The sequence below is a fragment of the Sapajus apella genome, unplaced genomic scaffold (assembly GCF_009761245.1).
Source record: "Sapajus apella isolate SASKATOON/1434 unplaced genomic scaffold, GSC_monkey_1.0 scaffold66, whole genome shotgun sequence".
Classification (NCBI taxonomy): domain Eukaryota; kingdom Metazoa; phylum Chordata; class Mammalia; order Primates; family Cebidae; genus Sapajus; species Sapajus apella.
The window spans coordinates 7604444-7621534 of record NW_022437006.1 but is presented as its reverse complement, the minus strand read 5'-3'; the positions used below and the strand labels follow the sequence as shown (position 1 = coordinate 7621534).

Sequence of the window (17091 nt, the reverse complement as noted above, 5' to 3'; positions counted from 1 at the left end):
GTAAATGGAAGGATGGAGTTCTCATTTATGTACTAAGATGCTGAAGTTTGTGGGAAACACAAGTTCAGGAGGAAATATCAACAATTAGATTTTAGGCATTTTGAACTTGAGGTGCCTGTTAGAAATCCAAAGGGAGAGAAGTAGGCAGTAGAATAAGTGAATTGGAGCATGAGTAGAGAGGGTTAGCCTTGAGATAAGAATTTAGGAATCAGAATACCAATGATATATAAAGATATAAGGCTGAATGAGCTTGTCTAGGGAATAGACTAGATAGGGAGACAGAAAAAAAGAACCCAAAGACTGAACTATGGGGCATGCCAATAGTTGGTGGTTAGAGAGATGAGGAGAAATCCACTAGGAAGACTGAAAAGTGAGGTCAAGGACATACCAAGAGAACTGAGGAATGTTTGCCCCCAAAACCACTTGAGGAAAGATTTTCGAAAAGGTAGGACTAATTAGTTGGCTAAATGGTATTGAGAATTCAAAGCACATGAAGATTTCAAATTGATTACTGGATTTTGCAAAGTAGGTGATTGGTGACCTTAACAATCGAATTGGAATGTGTTTGAGAATATTTGCATAAGTAAAACTTATAAAACTTAGTTATCATAAAGGAGAATTAAGAGTTAGATGAAATGTCTTTAGTTCTTCCTTAGGAAACTAATCCTATTGTGGTGAAAACCTTCATTTAAAAAAATTAGTGACATATTGAACTTTGGGATATAGGATTAAATAAAATGAAATTAAATGCCTGTTTGAAAATAAAAGCTCAATTTATCAATAATTTCAAACTTATTCTGTCATAAAAACCCAAAAACAGCAGAAAATAAAATTATTAATAGCAATGTTAGTAAAACCTTATCTTGTAAAAGATAATTGAAGTATTTCAAAGGAATTTTTAAAACTTAGCATATATAACATGTATTCAAAAAGTGTATTATAGATCTTTTTGGATATTGTGATATCTTCCATTGATCTATTTGTGCCAGTGTCATACTGTCTTTTAGATATTATAGCTCTGTAATAAGTCTTGATATGTTGGAGGAAGCCTTTGACTTTATTCTTCTTCAAGATTGGCTTGGCCATTCTTGACCCTTTACATTTACATACAGAGTTTAGAATCAACTTGTTTCCACAAAAGGAAAAAAAAAAGGGGATTTTTATTGTACTTCATTAGGTTAACAGATCAGTGTGTTGGCAAAATCACATCTTTATAATATTGTATTTTCTAACTTATGAATATGTTATATCCTGATTTTATTCTTTAATTTACCAAATAATATTTTATAGATTTCTTTGTAGAGATCTTGCATGTCTTTTGTTTGTTTTCTTCATGGGTATTTGGTGAGTTTTTTGACACTATGATAAATGATATTTAAAAAATTTCATTTTCTTATTGCTATGTTTATTCTATATAAAAATGCAGACATTTAAAAATATTGGCCTTACACTCAGCAACCTTGCTAAAATTATGTACTCTTAGTGGTTTATTTGTTGATTCTTTCGGATTCTGAACCTTGATAATCGTGTAGACAGTTTATTTCTTCCTTTCCAATCTTTTAACATTTTATTTATTTTTCTTGTTTTATTACATTGGCTAGAATTTCTAGAACTATACTTAGAAACAGCAATAATGAAAATCCTTACCTCATTGCAAGTTTCAGAATGAAAGCTTTCAACCTTTTCTAGTACATACAATGTTTGTTGTAGGTTTTTCTTAGGTGACCTTTATCTGGTTAAGAAAGTTCTCCTAAATATCTAGTTTGCTAAGAATTTTTATTATGAATGGATGTTGAATTTTATCAAAAGTTTTTTCCTGCATGTACCAAGATGATTATATACAAGAAATATATAAATATATGTATTTCATTTTATTAAGTTAATGCGATGAATATGATTAACTGATTCTCAAATGTCAGGTCTACCTTATATTTTTGCCAGACTTGGTTTGATAAAATTATCTTTAGAATTTTTGCATCTATGTTCAAGAGTAAATTTGGTTTGTAACTTTCTTGTGTTAAATAGAAGAGCAAGGATGATGAGGGACTATTGAAGGGAATGATTAAAATAATGGACCATAGGATATAAGCTCAGTAAGGACATAATTTTTGTTTTATACAGTTGATACTCATTTAGATTTACTCACCAGGTAAAGAAGATAAGCAAAAATAAATAGATTTGTTGAGCAAGTAATATAACTTTTTCTATGTAAAATATTAGATCACTAATCAGCCATGTAGTTCCTTTGATAGTTTTCCTTTGGTCTACCAAACACAATTGTAAATGTTTAGTGAAGTCAATTTGAACCTTTGGTTTTAGTAGAGAGCTGGTTAGCCACATAATGCTTTGCTTATGAAAAGAAAGCAATAATTCTAATTTTTTGCAATTAGAATCTGATTCAGAATTGCACAATTCAGAAGTAGTCCTATTTTTAAAGACAATGAAACATCTTACTGGGCTGCTTTCAGAGAGTAAAAATGCAAGGGAAAACTGCAAAAGGAGGATGGTTCATGGTTTTGGCTGGCTCTAGCATGTGTTCAGTACTTTGTAAAGATCATTAATGTTGGAGTGAGTTGAACCCATCACCAGGACAGGAAACACATATATTGTTTCATGTGGAGAGCATCCTAGAATACTGGACCTCAGGCCTAATGGTTTCCCCCTTGAAAGAGAGACAGAAAACTGAAGGGAGTAGGGGGAACCTCCCTCCCCACTCTAATCTGTCAGTCTGCAACTTCTTTTGCACGTATTCAGTTGTATACAGACACTAGATTTTTCTTGGTGTTAAATAAGATTGACAAACATTCATCTGAAAAATGGTGAATTATTAAATTCTGGGATGTAGCATAAAATAAAATGCCTGTTTGAAAATAAGTGTTCAATATATAAATAATTTTAAAGTTTGATTTTTTCTACTTTTGTCAACATCTAAAAATAGTGAGCTTAGTAGCCACTGACAAAAGCAATGTGAATAAAACTGCTTCCATAAAAAGCATATTAAGTACCATTAATATATCACATAAAATTTTTGTTTCTGAAATTTAAAATTCATTTAGTGACTATTTTTTAATTAGATCTCTAAGTTTTTCAATGCTAGATTTGTTGAAAAATAACTTTAATTTTTTTTATTTTTAATTATTTTTTATATATTTTTTAAATTTTATTGCATTTTAGGTTTTGGGGTACATGTGAAGAACAGTATTTTTTATTTTACAAAATCTTTAAGAAAATATTAAAGGTTAGGTGAACATTTCATATGAGAATTCTATTGTTTTCAGTCAAAGGCTATTTCAGAAATTATAGAACCAGGAGGAGTAAATGTAGTTTTACTTAAAAATGGCAAGAGTAGCACTAGAATAAAGAATGAGTTAAAGTATAAATTTAGCTTATTTCTTAGGTATCTGACTTATGACTTTTTTAAACAAATATTCGTCATAAATTACAGTGAATCACATAAAACAAAAAGCTCATACTAATATTTCATCAAAGGGTTATTTGGAATTGGTGTTTGAAAATAGTATATCAATATTTGAATTGTTTAAGTAGAGAAGTTAAAAATATAAATAACTTTGTATTTTGGAAAGTATTTCAGAGTTCTTAGTACTTAAAATTATCTCAACATATTTCTAGAATTATTTTATGTACATGGAGCAGATAGATAATGTGGTTGATTTAGCTCAGGAACAACCCATGTAAAGGTCTGAAAAACAAAAGGGAGTTATTTATTGTCTGCTGTTAAATCATAGTCAGCGGACATGGCTTGGAAATGGAGTGCCATGGAGGCTCATCTGAAAATAGGGAGAAAAGATTAATATAGTAGAATCTTGTATTCCTGTCAATTTTAATAGCATTCTGCCATATTCTAATTTCAGCAGTGTCATACATTTGCAAGATCCACTGAGTACATATCAGTATTTAGCATGACTTCTGAACACATGATTTTTCTCTAAAGAACAAAATGATACATTTTATTTAATTTTCAAATGCTAGAGTATATTTAATTCACTGACAAAAGATTTTCAGAAGCACATCTTTTCAAGAAATAATAGAGGAAGAGTTTGGAATATCACATTGTTATATGTATAATCATCCATCTAAATTCTGTCATTAGCATCCATTGGTTCATCTTAGTCCTACTTCTTCACTTAGAATTTCTATGAACAGACACTTTTCAAAACAAGACAGTTATGCAGCCAACAAACGTATGAAAAAAAGCTCATCATCACTGGTCATTAGAGAAATACAAATCAAAACCATATTGAGATACCACCTCATGCCAGTTAGAATGGCGATCATTAAAAAATCTGGAGACAACAATGCTGGAGAGGATGTGGAGAAATAGGAACACTTTTACACTGTTGGTGGGAGTGTAAATTAATTCAACCATTGTGGAAGACAGTGTGGTGATTTCTTAAGGGTCTAGAACTAGAAATACCATTTGACCTAGCAATCCCATTACTGGGTATATACCCAAAGGATTATAAATCATTCTCTTATAAAGACACATGCACATGTATGTTCATTGTGGCATTGTTCACAATAGCAAAGACTTGGAGCCAACCCAAATGCCCATCAATGATACACTGGACAGTAAAAATGTGGCACATATACGCCATGGAATACTATGCAGCCATAAAAAGGATGAGTCTATGTCCTTTGCAGGGACATGGATGAAGCTGGAAACCATCATTCTCAGCAAACTGACGCAAGAACAGAAAATCAAACACCACATGTTCTCACTCATAAGTGGGTGTTGAACAATGAGAACATATGGACACAGGGAGTGGAACATCACATATCAGGGCCTGGGGGTGTGGGGTTAGAGGAGGAATAGTAGGGGGTGGGAGGATTGGGGAGGGATAGCATTAGGAGAAATACCTAATGTAGATGACAGGATGATGGATGCAGCAAACCACCACCATGGCACTTGTATATCTATGTAACAAACCTGCATGATCTGCACATGTTTCCCAAAAGTTAAAGTATAATAAATAAATTTTAAAAAATTAAAAAATTATCCATTGAATAAGATCAAGTAAAAAATATAGAATATTTTGTAAATAGCATATAAAGATGTGGAAAAGCATTTTTTAAAATGCAAAGGGTGAGGCCATTATGGGGCTCATGCCTTTAATCCCTTGGGAGGCTGAGGTGGGAAGATTGCTTGAGCCCAGGATTTCAAGACCAGCCTGGTCAATATAGTGAAAAAAAATGCAGAGAGCTACGCAAGTGTTTCCTTCATTTTAATGTTCTTCAAGAGTAGAGGTTAAGATGTCAAAAGCTTGAAAGAGATAGCAGGTGTGCATGTTGCTTTCCTTAAAAAAAAATCTTAAAGCCTTTGAGTTTGTGAATGAACCTGTGCCTGTTTTCAGTTCCTGATGTGTGCAAGAATCTTTGATGCAGCTTTTAAGGGAAATCTGTCTTATACTTCTTTAGAACAAGGCCCATGGATTGGTTTCTTGAGAATGTGGAAGAATACAAAATATTTACTCTGTGACTCATACCAGTACGCTCCATTGTCTTGTTAGCACACATAGTGGGAGGAGGTAGAATTTTTTGATATCTGTAGGATTAATGGGGGTAATTTGGGGGTTTTTAGTGCCTTATTTTTTCCTTCGAGTCCACTAGATGAAAGGACAGTGTCATATCTGTCTCAGGTTTTTATTCTAAGTAGAGCTAAAAGCGTTTATCTCCAAATCTTGGCTCAGTTCTATGCTTCTAGAATGCAAGGAGGATCTCTATAATGCATATTTTTATGAATATGATTAGCTAGTCTTTCAGTCTTCTAGGGATCAACAGTTCCCATCATGACCCTGGTAACTACATTCTCAACAGTCTTCACATATTACCACATTCAACCTTAAGAGTCATGTGATGTGAAGCTCAGCTGTAATAATTGATACTGAGAAATCTGAATTCATATCATTGCTATGTCACTTATTCAGTTGGTGGCTGTTGAAATTTCCCTTAATCTGTGCCACATGTCTCTGTGTTTTAAAATGTACACAATAATAGTTAAGTGATTCAGGGCAGCAATCAAGACTGATGGTGTAATGATTTGTTTCAAGTTTCAGCTGACCACTGGCAAGTTGATAATCTTCTGCAAATTTATTTTTGCAGCCTCTAATGATTAACTTGTGAAACTCTTTGAAATAAAGTACTATAAAATAGAAGTTTACAAGCTGCAAGCCATAATTCTAAAGTAGTCATTGAAATTTCTAATAATATTGAGAAATCACAGAGAACTGCAGATTTTCATATACTTTTATGCTATAAAATACTACTAATTTTTAAAATAAATGTATTTCAGGTTTATATTTTATTAGTTGTATTACAATAGGCAGTTTAACTTCTTGTTTCTCACTTTCCTCATATTAGAAAGTTTGGATAATAATAGTACTTACCTCATAGGGTTTCTGTTAATACTAAAGGAGATAACATATATGAAGTGTACTAGTACCTGATATGTAATAAGCACTCAGTATTATGTCTTTATTTTTGTAGATAGTAGTATTAATAAAAGAAACTAAATAGTGTGGCAATATAGGGCATATAATAGATCCAGAAAACAATTTAAATCATGAGAAAACGTGAGATTTTACAATACATCTGATATGGTCACACTTTATCTCAAAGGCCACCCAAGTATTTCATCTGTTGCACATTCAGCAAGTTGTTTGAGATGTTGAGTCTAGAATAAGCATAATTTCATTTTATGTTCTCAAGTACAAAATGGATGGTTGCATGCTAGTTGGAGAGGTGTTCAATGTGTTTTGTCATCTGGTCAAATAGAGCATTATATCAATTCTAGCCTGTGTACAGACATCAGAATGAATGTTATGTTTAATATTAGGCAAGTCAAAGATCACATAGCTGTCTCTGAATTGTTCCTATTGTACATCACACTTAGTATTGTTCCCACCCTGAAGTTCTGGCCTGATAGACTCTTTTGTCTTGTTCTACAATATATACTTTTCTTTCATTTCCCTCTTTTACTGCCTTTCATCTTTGTATCTCCCTCCTCCATTATGCTTCCTTTCTTCATCCTAATCCTTTTTCTTTCTCCAAGAACACTTACTGAGCATTTATAAAAGGCAGAACATATTGCCTAACAGTGTTCTCAGTCTTTACGGAATTTATAGTTTGGTGGTGGTGACTATATTTAGGGGTGGACTAGTGGCAAGAGGCTTAGACTTTATCTTATGGACAATGAGGATCCATTATATATCATCTAAAATAAGGATGAGATAAAAGAAATGTTTCTAAAAATGAATCTTTTTAGACATAATTGAAGGATGAATGGGAGGGATGAGAGATTGAAGTTGGCAGGAACATTTGGGAGACTCTGTGTCTAATCTTGCATTCATTATTCTAATAATATTCTGAGGTGAGAAGGACCTGAATGAGTTTGGAGGCAAGGACCCTGCAAGAGAAGCAGTACAAAGAGCATTTTGAAGGAGAAATGGCCAAACTTGGTGACTAGATATAAAGGGTGAAGGACAGATAGGAGGAGCTCTATGGTAATGTTCAGCTTTGAATGTGAGTTTTAGTTATTGGGAGGCTATTTCTTAGATTAATAGAAAGGGAAACTGTGTATGGGAGAAGAATATGATGAATTCAGTGTTGTATGTTTAAATATGATATGCCAGTAGGACGTTCAAGTAGAATTATGGACTTATATTATTATTTAACAGTAATTTCCTAGTAGTTTATATTTTTACTATTATTTTAATATCCCCTTTGCATTCTAGAATATACCATGCTGTTATAAGAGATACTCAGTGATGTAATTGTCAAGTGTTTTATTCTCTGGTGGGCAGATTATCATTGTTGATGATGTACGTGATTTTGTATTTTGGTTTGGTCTAAATTAGTTTTGGGTCATAATATACTTGTTATTAATAAAAGATAACACATCATTTTAACATTTGACTCAATGGGACCTAAATAGAAAGGGGAGCATTATATCAAAATGATGTAATTGAACTGGAAATGTGCTTTGAATAGTGGCCATTTATGTAAGGTATTTGTAAAGGTAATTTGATCAACATTCGTTATACGACTTAGGTATCAATTTATTAGATGTTTAGCCAAGAAAATGGTAACAGATGCTATTTTTAAAAATCATAATTTAGATTTAAAATTACAATAATAAAATAAGCTCATTGTAATAATTTAAAGGGCACCAAGATGTTAAAGTATTTGATGGTTTTACTGTCCCCCTTTTCTGTCCCACTTTTTGTTAAATGTCTGGGTGTATACCTTTTTGGCTCATTATATACATTTTATGAATATTTGTATATTTGGAAAAGAGTTTGTTTTTACAAAACTAGGATTAAACTTCACACACCACTTACATTTTTTACTTAAAAATGCATCCTGGACATCCTTCCATATCAAAATGTATAGACCTAATTCATTCCTTTAACAACTGCATAACATTCAATTATTTAACGATTCCTCTATTGAGGATTATTGTCTTAATATTGTCTTAATTGGTTTCTTATTTAGTCTCCTGGGTTTTTCAGCTATACAAGCCTTTCATTTACAAAATAAAATGAGAACAATGAAAAGCTATACTTTAAAACTATGTTGGATTTAATTTTCTCACTTTCCTCACTTACAGTGACATGATTTTTTATTAACACTATTGTGTATTCAAGTAAGAAATTATAGATTTCTTCTAAATTGTTCAATTACCTTGCCAAAGAGTTACATAGAGTGTTCTCTTATGATTGACTTCATTGCTATTGAAATTAAACTCCTGGGATCTGTACTGATAACATTGTATTTGTTGTTAAATTTTGGTTCTCTTTCCTTTTGTTTTTAAACTTCATTGTCAAGCAGAGTCCTTGTGTTTTTCTGTTATAAAGATACATGCACACTTACGTTCATTGCAACACTATTCCCAATAGCAAAGACATGGAATCAACAAATGCCAATCAATGATAAACTGGAAAGAGAAAATGTGGTACATATACACCATGGAATACTGTGCAGCCATAAAAAGGAATGAGATTATGTCCTTTGCAGGAACATGGGTAGAGTTGGAGGCCATTATCCTCAGTAAACTAACTCAGGAAGAGAAAACCAAACACCTTATGTTCTCACTTATAAGTGGGAGTTGAGCAATGAGAACACATGGACACAGGGAGGGGAACAACACATACTGGGGTCTGTCAGGGCAGGGGGAGGGAGAGCATCAGGGAAAATAACTGATGGATGCTGGGCTTAATACCTAGATGATGGGTTGATAGGTGCAGCAAACCACTATGCAACATGTTTACCTGTGTAACAAGCCTGCACATCCTGCACATGTGCCCAGGAACTTAAAATGTGATACATATACATGATGGAGTACTGTTTAGCCATAAAAAAGATCCTGTCATTTGCACCAACATAGATAGAACTGCAGGTCATTGTTAAGTGAAATGAGCAAGGCACAGAAAGACAAACTTTATATGTCTTCACTCTTTAATGTGAGTCAAAAATTAAAACAATTTCACCTATAAAGATAGAGAGTAGAATGTTGGTTACCAGAGGGTGGGAAATGCAGTAGGGGAGTAAATGAAAAATGCGGAGAATTAATGTGTTTGAAAATATAGTTAGATAGAATGAATAAGTTCTAGTATTTGATAGCACAACAAGGTGACTATAGTCAGCAATAATTTATTGTACATTTCTAAACAACTCAGAGTATAATTGGATTGTTTGTAACACAAGGAAAGGATAAATGCTTGAGGCGATCTATACCCCATTTACCCTGATGTGATTATTGTGTACTATATGCTCCTATAAAAATATTTCATGTACTCCATAAATATATATACCTAGTATGTACTCACAATTTTTTAAATAATAAAAAAAATAAATTTAAAAAAAAACACTCTGAACAAGATCCCCAGGATTTGAATCCCAGCCATGCTACTGATTAGTTAACATATGGTTAGATTTTGTTTATTAACTCAGTTCTATAAAGTTTTTGTGTTTTAATGGGCAAATTCAACCTATTCACTTTTATCATGATAAATGATCTATTTAGTTTTGTTCCTTTTATCTATTTTTTTCTACCTCCATTACTTATCAACTATGCGTGTGAGTTTCTTAAGCTCTATATGTTGTAGATTCCTCATCTGTAAAATGAGATTAATAATAGCACCTATCTTATATGGTGTAATTAAATGTTTCAATGATAATAATAATAGTCTTTAAAAATTTATGTTTTTTTACTGCAGACTTTTTTCTTTGATCTAATTATCACCTCCTTCAGTGTTCTCATTCCAGATAGAAACTGTTTCTTTCATTGTTTTATTTATTTTTTAACTTTTATTTTAGGTTTGGGGTATATGTGTCATAGGTAAACCTGTGTCACAGGGGTGTGTTGTACAGATTATTTCATCATGCAAGTACTAAGCCTAGTACCCAATAGTTATTTTTTTTTGGGTTCCTCTCCTTCTTACTACCCACCACTCAAGTAGACCCCAGTGTCTGTTGTTCCATTCTTTGTGAACTTGAGTTCTCATCATTTAGCTTCCACTTATAAATGAGAACATGCATTTGGCTTTCTGTTCTTGCATTAGATTGTTAAGGATAATGACCTCCAACTCCATCTATGTTTCTCAAAGACATCTCATTCTTTTTTATGGCTGCATAGAATTCCAAGGTGTATATATACCATGTTTTCTTTATCCATTCTGTCATTGATGGGTATTTAGGATTATGAATAATGTAGTTCATTATTTTAGTTTGCCCAGAAGCCATCTATTCTAGTTTAGTCTCTGTCAGCCTGATTTTTTCAAACCATAGTGCTTTCTTAATTGAATTATGCCATTTTTTACTTATTATTGTTAGCCAGTGAGATATTTAATTTCTTAACCCTCAGTCTAGACAGACTTTGGGTGATTATTCAGGCAGTGCGATTTTAACGGGCAGTAGAAGATAAGGTGGGATTTGGTTTTCTGCTAGAGACAAGTGGTAAATTACTTGGCAAGAGGGACACTTTCTTTTGAGGAGTGTAGAGAAGGCTTTTCTCTTCTTAGGTGAGGGCTGCTTGTAATCCCACATCGCAAATCGTATCCAGTGCTGCTACATCACTGGATACGATTTGCAATTTGGACAGTAGTCAAACTTTCCCAGAACAGGAGCTACGTATGGATAAGGAAAGCATCTCTTGCCAAAGCTTTGTTCATTCTCACTACCCCCACCTCAGCTTTACTAATTTATAATTAATTGATAAATATGTATTCAAGGTATACATTCATGATGATTGACATATGTATACATGTGAAATGATTACCACAATCAAATTAATTAACACATCTATCACCTCACAGAAACCAATTTGTATGTGTATGGTACCAACACATAAAAGCTATCCTTTTAGCAAATTTCAATTAAATAAGACAGTATTATTAATTATAGTTACTATGCTGTACATTCGATTCCCAGAAGTTATTCATTCTATAACTAAAACTTTGTATGTTGACCAGCATTTCCTTATTTCCCTCACTCCCCAGCTCCTGACAGCCACTGTTCTACTCTGTGAAGCTTAGTTCTTGTCACTTTTAGTTTTTTCCTGTGGATAGACATTTGGGTTGTTTTTGGGTTTGGGTATTATGAATGAAAGTGCTATAAGCATTCTTGGAAACATTTTAATTGTGGTTAAAAAAAAGGTAACATAAAATTTGCCATCTTAACCCTTTTTATGGGTAAAATTTGGTAGTGTTAAGTATATTCACATTGCTACATAACAGACCTCCAGGGCTTTCTTGCTAATTGAAACTATATCCATTCACAACTCCCCATTTTGCCCTTTCTCTGTCCCCTAGTAACCACCAATCTACTTTTTGTTTCAATGAATTTTACTACTTTAAGTATCTCATTTAGGTAACACCATACAGGATTTTTAAAAAACTGGCTTGTTTCACTTAGCATAATGACTTCCATGTTCATTCATGTTGTCATATGTGACAGCATATCCTTCCTTTTTTTGCTTTTGTTTGTTTTTAGAGGTAGAGTCTCGTTCTTACCTAAGCTTTTGTTTGTTTGTTTTAGAGGCAGAATCTTGTTTTTACCTAAGCCTCAAACTTGGAGTCTCAAGTGATCCTACCACCTCAGTCTCCGAAGTGGCTGGAATTACAGGTGTATGCCACCACACCTGCCTTCCTTCCTTTTTCATACTGAATAATATTTCACTGTATGTGTATACCACATTTTGTTTATTCATTCCTTTGTCAATAGATATTTGGGTTGCTTCTACTTCTTAGCTATTGTGAATAATACTGCAATGTACATTGGTGTACAAACAGCTCTTCAAGACCCTGCTTTCATATCTTTTGGATATTTACCCCAACAGGATTGCTGGTAGTTCTAGTTTTAATTTCTTAAGGAATGTCTATATTGTTTTCCATAGTGGTTATAAAATTTTACAACACTACCAACAGTGCATAAGGTTTCCAATTTCTCCACATACTTGTCAACATTTGTTATTCTCTCTTTCTCTCTCTGTGTGTATGTGTTTAATAGCAGCCATTCTTAAGAGTGTGAAGTGATATTGTTGTTTTTATTTGCATTTTTTAAACGATTAATTGTTCTGAGCATCTTTTCACATGTGTGTTTATAATTTGTATAACGTATTTGGGAAAATGTGTATGCAAGTCTTTATTCATCTTTAATCAGTTTATTTGTTTTTCTGTTGTTGAATTGCAGGGATTTTTTTAATATTCTAGATATTTACTCCTTATCAGATATATGGTTTGGAAATATTTTCTCCTAATCCATATTTTACTTTTTTGCTTTGTTGACTGTGTCCTTTGAACAATAAGTTTTTAAGTTGGATATAGTCCAATTTGTCTATTTTTGCTTTCGTTTCCTGTGCTTTTGATGCCATATCCAAGAAATTGCTGCCAAGTCCAATGTTATAAAACACTTTCTCTGTTTTCTTCTAGGGGTTTTAATATTTGGGGTCTTTAGATTTGTAACTCATTTTGAGTTAGTCTTTGTATATTGAGTGGTCTTGGCACTCTTGTCAAAAATCATTTGATCATGTACACAAGGGTTTATATCTGGGGTCTCTATTGTAGTTCATCAGTCTATATATTTGTTTTGCTATGAACTGATACCAGTTTTATTATGAATATATGTTTTCCTTCTCTTAGGTATATACCTAGGAGTGGAATTGCAGTGTCATAGGATAGACGCATGTCTAATTTAGAATTTTGCAAGATAGGTTTTCAAAGTGATTGTACCACTGAGTAATTTCTTTGTAATTTTAGTCACTCTGGTAGGTAGAATCATATATATTTTGTCTTTTGGTTAAATTGTTATTGAAGCCCCTAAAGATACCTGCAATTTTATCTTTACTATGTTTTAATTTATTTTTTTGCCGCTTTCAACTAGAGTGTAAGCTTTATGAGATACTGTTTGTTCCTCAATATCTAAATGTTTCCTGAGATAGATTATGCATACAGAAAATATTTTTTAATTAACAAATAAATCAAAGCATAAATATTTATCTTTACCTTAATTGAGATATCTATATATCAGACATATCTGAGATCTCCTTTAGGGTCCAGTAAGTGGTCATGGATATTTTAGTGACCAAGTCACTTTGGGAGAAAAATGGCAGGAAAAAGTTTTAGGACTGCCCAATTTGTCAAATTTCCAGAATTTTCCACTGAGATAAAGTTTAAAACCTGGGAACATATCAATATTAAAAGCTAGATGTTTTTAGAAATTAGAAACAGAAGTTCATAGACACTTTTCAAAAGAAGACATACATGTAGCCAACAAGCATATGAGGAAATGCCCAACATCACTAATCATTAGAGAAATGCACATGAGAACTATGATGAAATACCATCTCACACCAGTCAGAATAGCTATTACTAAAAAATAAATAAATAAATAGATGCTGATAAGGTTGTGGAGAAATGGGAATGCTTACACACTGCTGGTGGGAGTGTAAATTAGCTCAGCCATTGTGGAAAGCAGTGTGGCAATTCCTCAAAGAACTAAAAATAGAATTAACATTCATCCCAGCAATCCCATTATTGGGCATATACCCAAAAGAATATAAATTGTTCTATAAAGACACATGCACGCGTATGTTCACTGCAGCACTATTTACAGTAACAAAGATATGGAATCAACCTAAATGCCCATCAGTGGCAGACTAGTTAAAGAAAATAATGGTACATATGTACCATGGAATATTATGTAGTAATAAAAAGAATAAGATCATGTTTTTTCAGCAACATGGATGGAGCTAGAGACCATTATCCTTAGCAAACTAATGCAGGAACAGAAAACCAAATACTGCATGTTCTCACTGGTAAGTGGGAGCTAAATAACAGGAATACATAAACACAACAAGTAAAAGACACTCAGGCCTATGTGAGGGTGGAGGGTGGGAGGAGGGAGAGAATCAGAAAAAAACAACTATTGGATAGAATGCCTAGTACCTGGGTAATGAAATAATCTGTGCACCAAGCTCCCATGACATGAGTTTGCCTACAGAACAAACCTGCACATGTACCCATGAACCTAAAAGTTAAAAGGAAAAAAAAGAATAAGACAAATAGAATTTTTTGTATTAATTAAAAAAAATTCATCTATGGAAACTTAATGTCTAAAAAGCTCCATTTCTTTCTTATAGCCATAGGATTATATTCGTACTTAAAATGAGTTTTTATAATAATGAAGTATATTCTTATATCTAATTCCTATAATGCAACCGAGTATTAGTTATTATTTTGGTATTGATTATTTGGTTTGTAAAGTATCTAGGACCTTTATTTCTTCTCGCATGACTCCTTTGGTCCACTTTTCTCTTGAAAAAACCACCACCAAACAATTGGCAGAAAAATTAGCTGAGAAAAAGAGGAAGAAGTAAGGAGGAAAAGAGAGGAACAAAATGAAGGGGAGAGAAATAGGACAAGCACCTGTGCAGCCTATGAATTTTTTTTACCACTAGCACAATTAAGGCTTAAATGCGTAGAAATAAATATATAAGTTTCTGTAAGTGCATAGAACTTAAATGCATATTACTTCACTGTAATAATCTTTAATGTTCAATTATTTTTATGCAGTATTTATATGCAACCAAACATAACAAATTAGGTATTTTATTAATCAAGTATTAAAAAATTTATAGCAACATTTGCCTTTCTGGATTCAATAGGTTCACCCACCTATTGTTAGTTGGCTTAATTTTCTGTTGTTCTTGGTGCTTTTCACGCATAGTATAAAGTTTGTTTTGTTCTGTATTTTATAAAGTTTCACCCTACAAAATGTTAGTAATCTGTAAATGTCACTACTCTGTAAAAAAAAAAAAAAAGAAAAAAAGAAAAAGAAAAAAAGGGCGGGTGTTGTGGCTCACGCCTGTAATCCCAGCACTTTAGGAGGCTGAGGTGGGTGGATCACATGATCAGGAGTTTGAGGCCAGCCCAGCCAACATGGTGAAACCAGTCTCTAATTTTTGTATTTTGTATTTTGTCCTTTTATTTTCACATTGGGAACAGATATGTATGTATCAAATATTTTTGGCTGTTCTATTTTTTGTAGTATTTTTAGTCACATCCAATTTAATGACTCTACATTATATTCTTTTTTTCTCCTTAGAAAATCAAATAAAGGAAACCAGTTTACCCCTTCATACCTACAGCAATATGAATGAAGATCTTAATATAATGAAAGAAAGAGTTTTAGGACACCCATCAAAAAATATACCGTTGAAAAATAAAAGAAGTCAATTACATTCCAGGAAAAAACGTCTTACATCACATCCAAGATACATTGAAATTATGGTTACAGCTGATGCTAAAGTGGTTGCTGCTCATGAACAGAATTTGCAAAACTATATACTGACTCTGATGTCAATTGTAAGTAAACTGAATATAACTTTTGTGTTTTCTAAAATGTTTAGCTTAATATTTTTTAATGTCTAATTAAATTTTTTTCCCAAAATTTGGTTGTAATTTTATATCTAGGTTTAAGCCAAAAATAAGATTTCATTGAAGTTTAGTTTAGACAGAGGTATAGCAAGCATCCTCTTCTGTTACTTGGATACCTTTTTAAAACATTTAAAAAACCCCAAAACCACTTATAGAAAATGGTTTAATTATTCTTTACTTCATCACATGAATGGCTTCTGCCCTCTAGTGACAGAAACTATCCAGGTTGCATTGATCTTTTGCTCTTTGAATCTGAATTTTAAAACCTCATCACCCTATTCGTGTACAGAGGGGATACTATTTTTATCATGGCTATATTCTCCAAATCTGAAATTTGGATACATAATATTTTAAATTATACATGTATTTATGGGGATAAAGGGATAGACTATTGCTAATAGAACTGTCCTAGCAAATTTGGAATACAAGATCATAATAACTCTAAGCGTCCTTAATCTGATGTTAATCTTTGTCAATCAGTGGTGGTGCTAGTATTCATAGAAGAGAATTCTAGAGCTAATGAAGGTTGTTAATTCTGTTAGTGACATCATCCTTCATCCTTATGTATATTTGTGTGTGTGTGTGTGTGTGTATGTGTGTGTGTGTGTCCACCCTTCCCTACTACCCTGGGACATTCCTGAATTAGGCCTGTTATTTTATAGTAATCACCAAAGGTACCCTTTTTCATGCTAGTTCAGTTGATGAAATATTGGTCAGGCGCAATGGCTCACGCCTGTAATCCCAACACTTTGGGAGGCTGAGGTGGGAGGGTCGCCTGAGATCAGGAGTTCAAGACCAGCCTGGCAAACATAGTGAAACCTCGTCTCTACTAAAAATACAAAATTTAGCTGGGCATGATGGTGGGCACCTGTGCCCAGCTACTTGGAAGGCTTTGGCAGGAGAATCACTTGAACCCAGGAGGCAGAGAGGTTGCAGTGAGCTGAGACATGCCACTGCATTCCAGCCTGGGAAAAAGAGCAAAACTCCATCTAAAAAAAAAAAAAACAAAAAAACATTGTATGGCCACCTGTTTATAGATTCAGGGTATTTGGAACATATCTTATGACTGGAAGTACTTCTATTCACAGATAGGGAATTCAGGCCTACTTGGTTGGAAGACTTAGCCAGGACACATCTA

General features: G+C 33.1%; 1 protein-coding gene across 1 annotated transcript in view; it reads left to right on the top strand.

The window, feature by feature from the left end:
• The window catches only part of ADAMTS20 (ADAM metallopeptidase with thrombospondin type 1 motif 20), a 211995-nt gene that overhangs the window by 33461 nt on the left and 161443 nt on the right, over nt 1-17091 (top strand). Inside the window, exon 4 of the mRNA XM_032248353.1 lies at nt 15622-15881. Within this exon, the coding sequence (XP_032104244.1) occupies nt 15622-15881 (260 nt within the window). The remainder of the gene's footprint in view (nt 1-15621; nt 15882-17091) is intronic.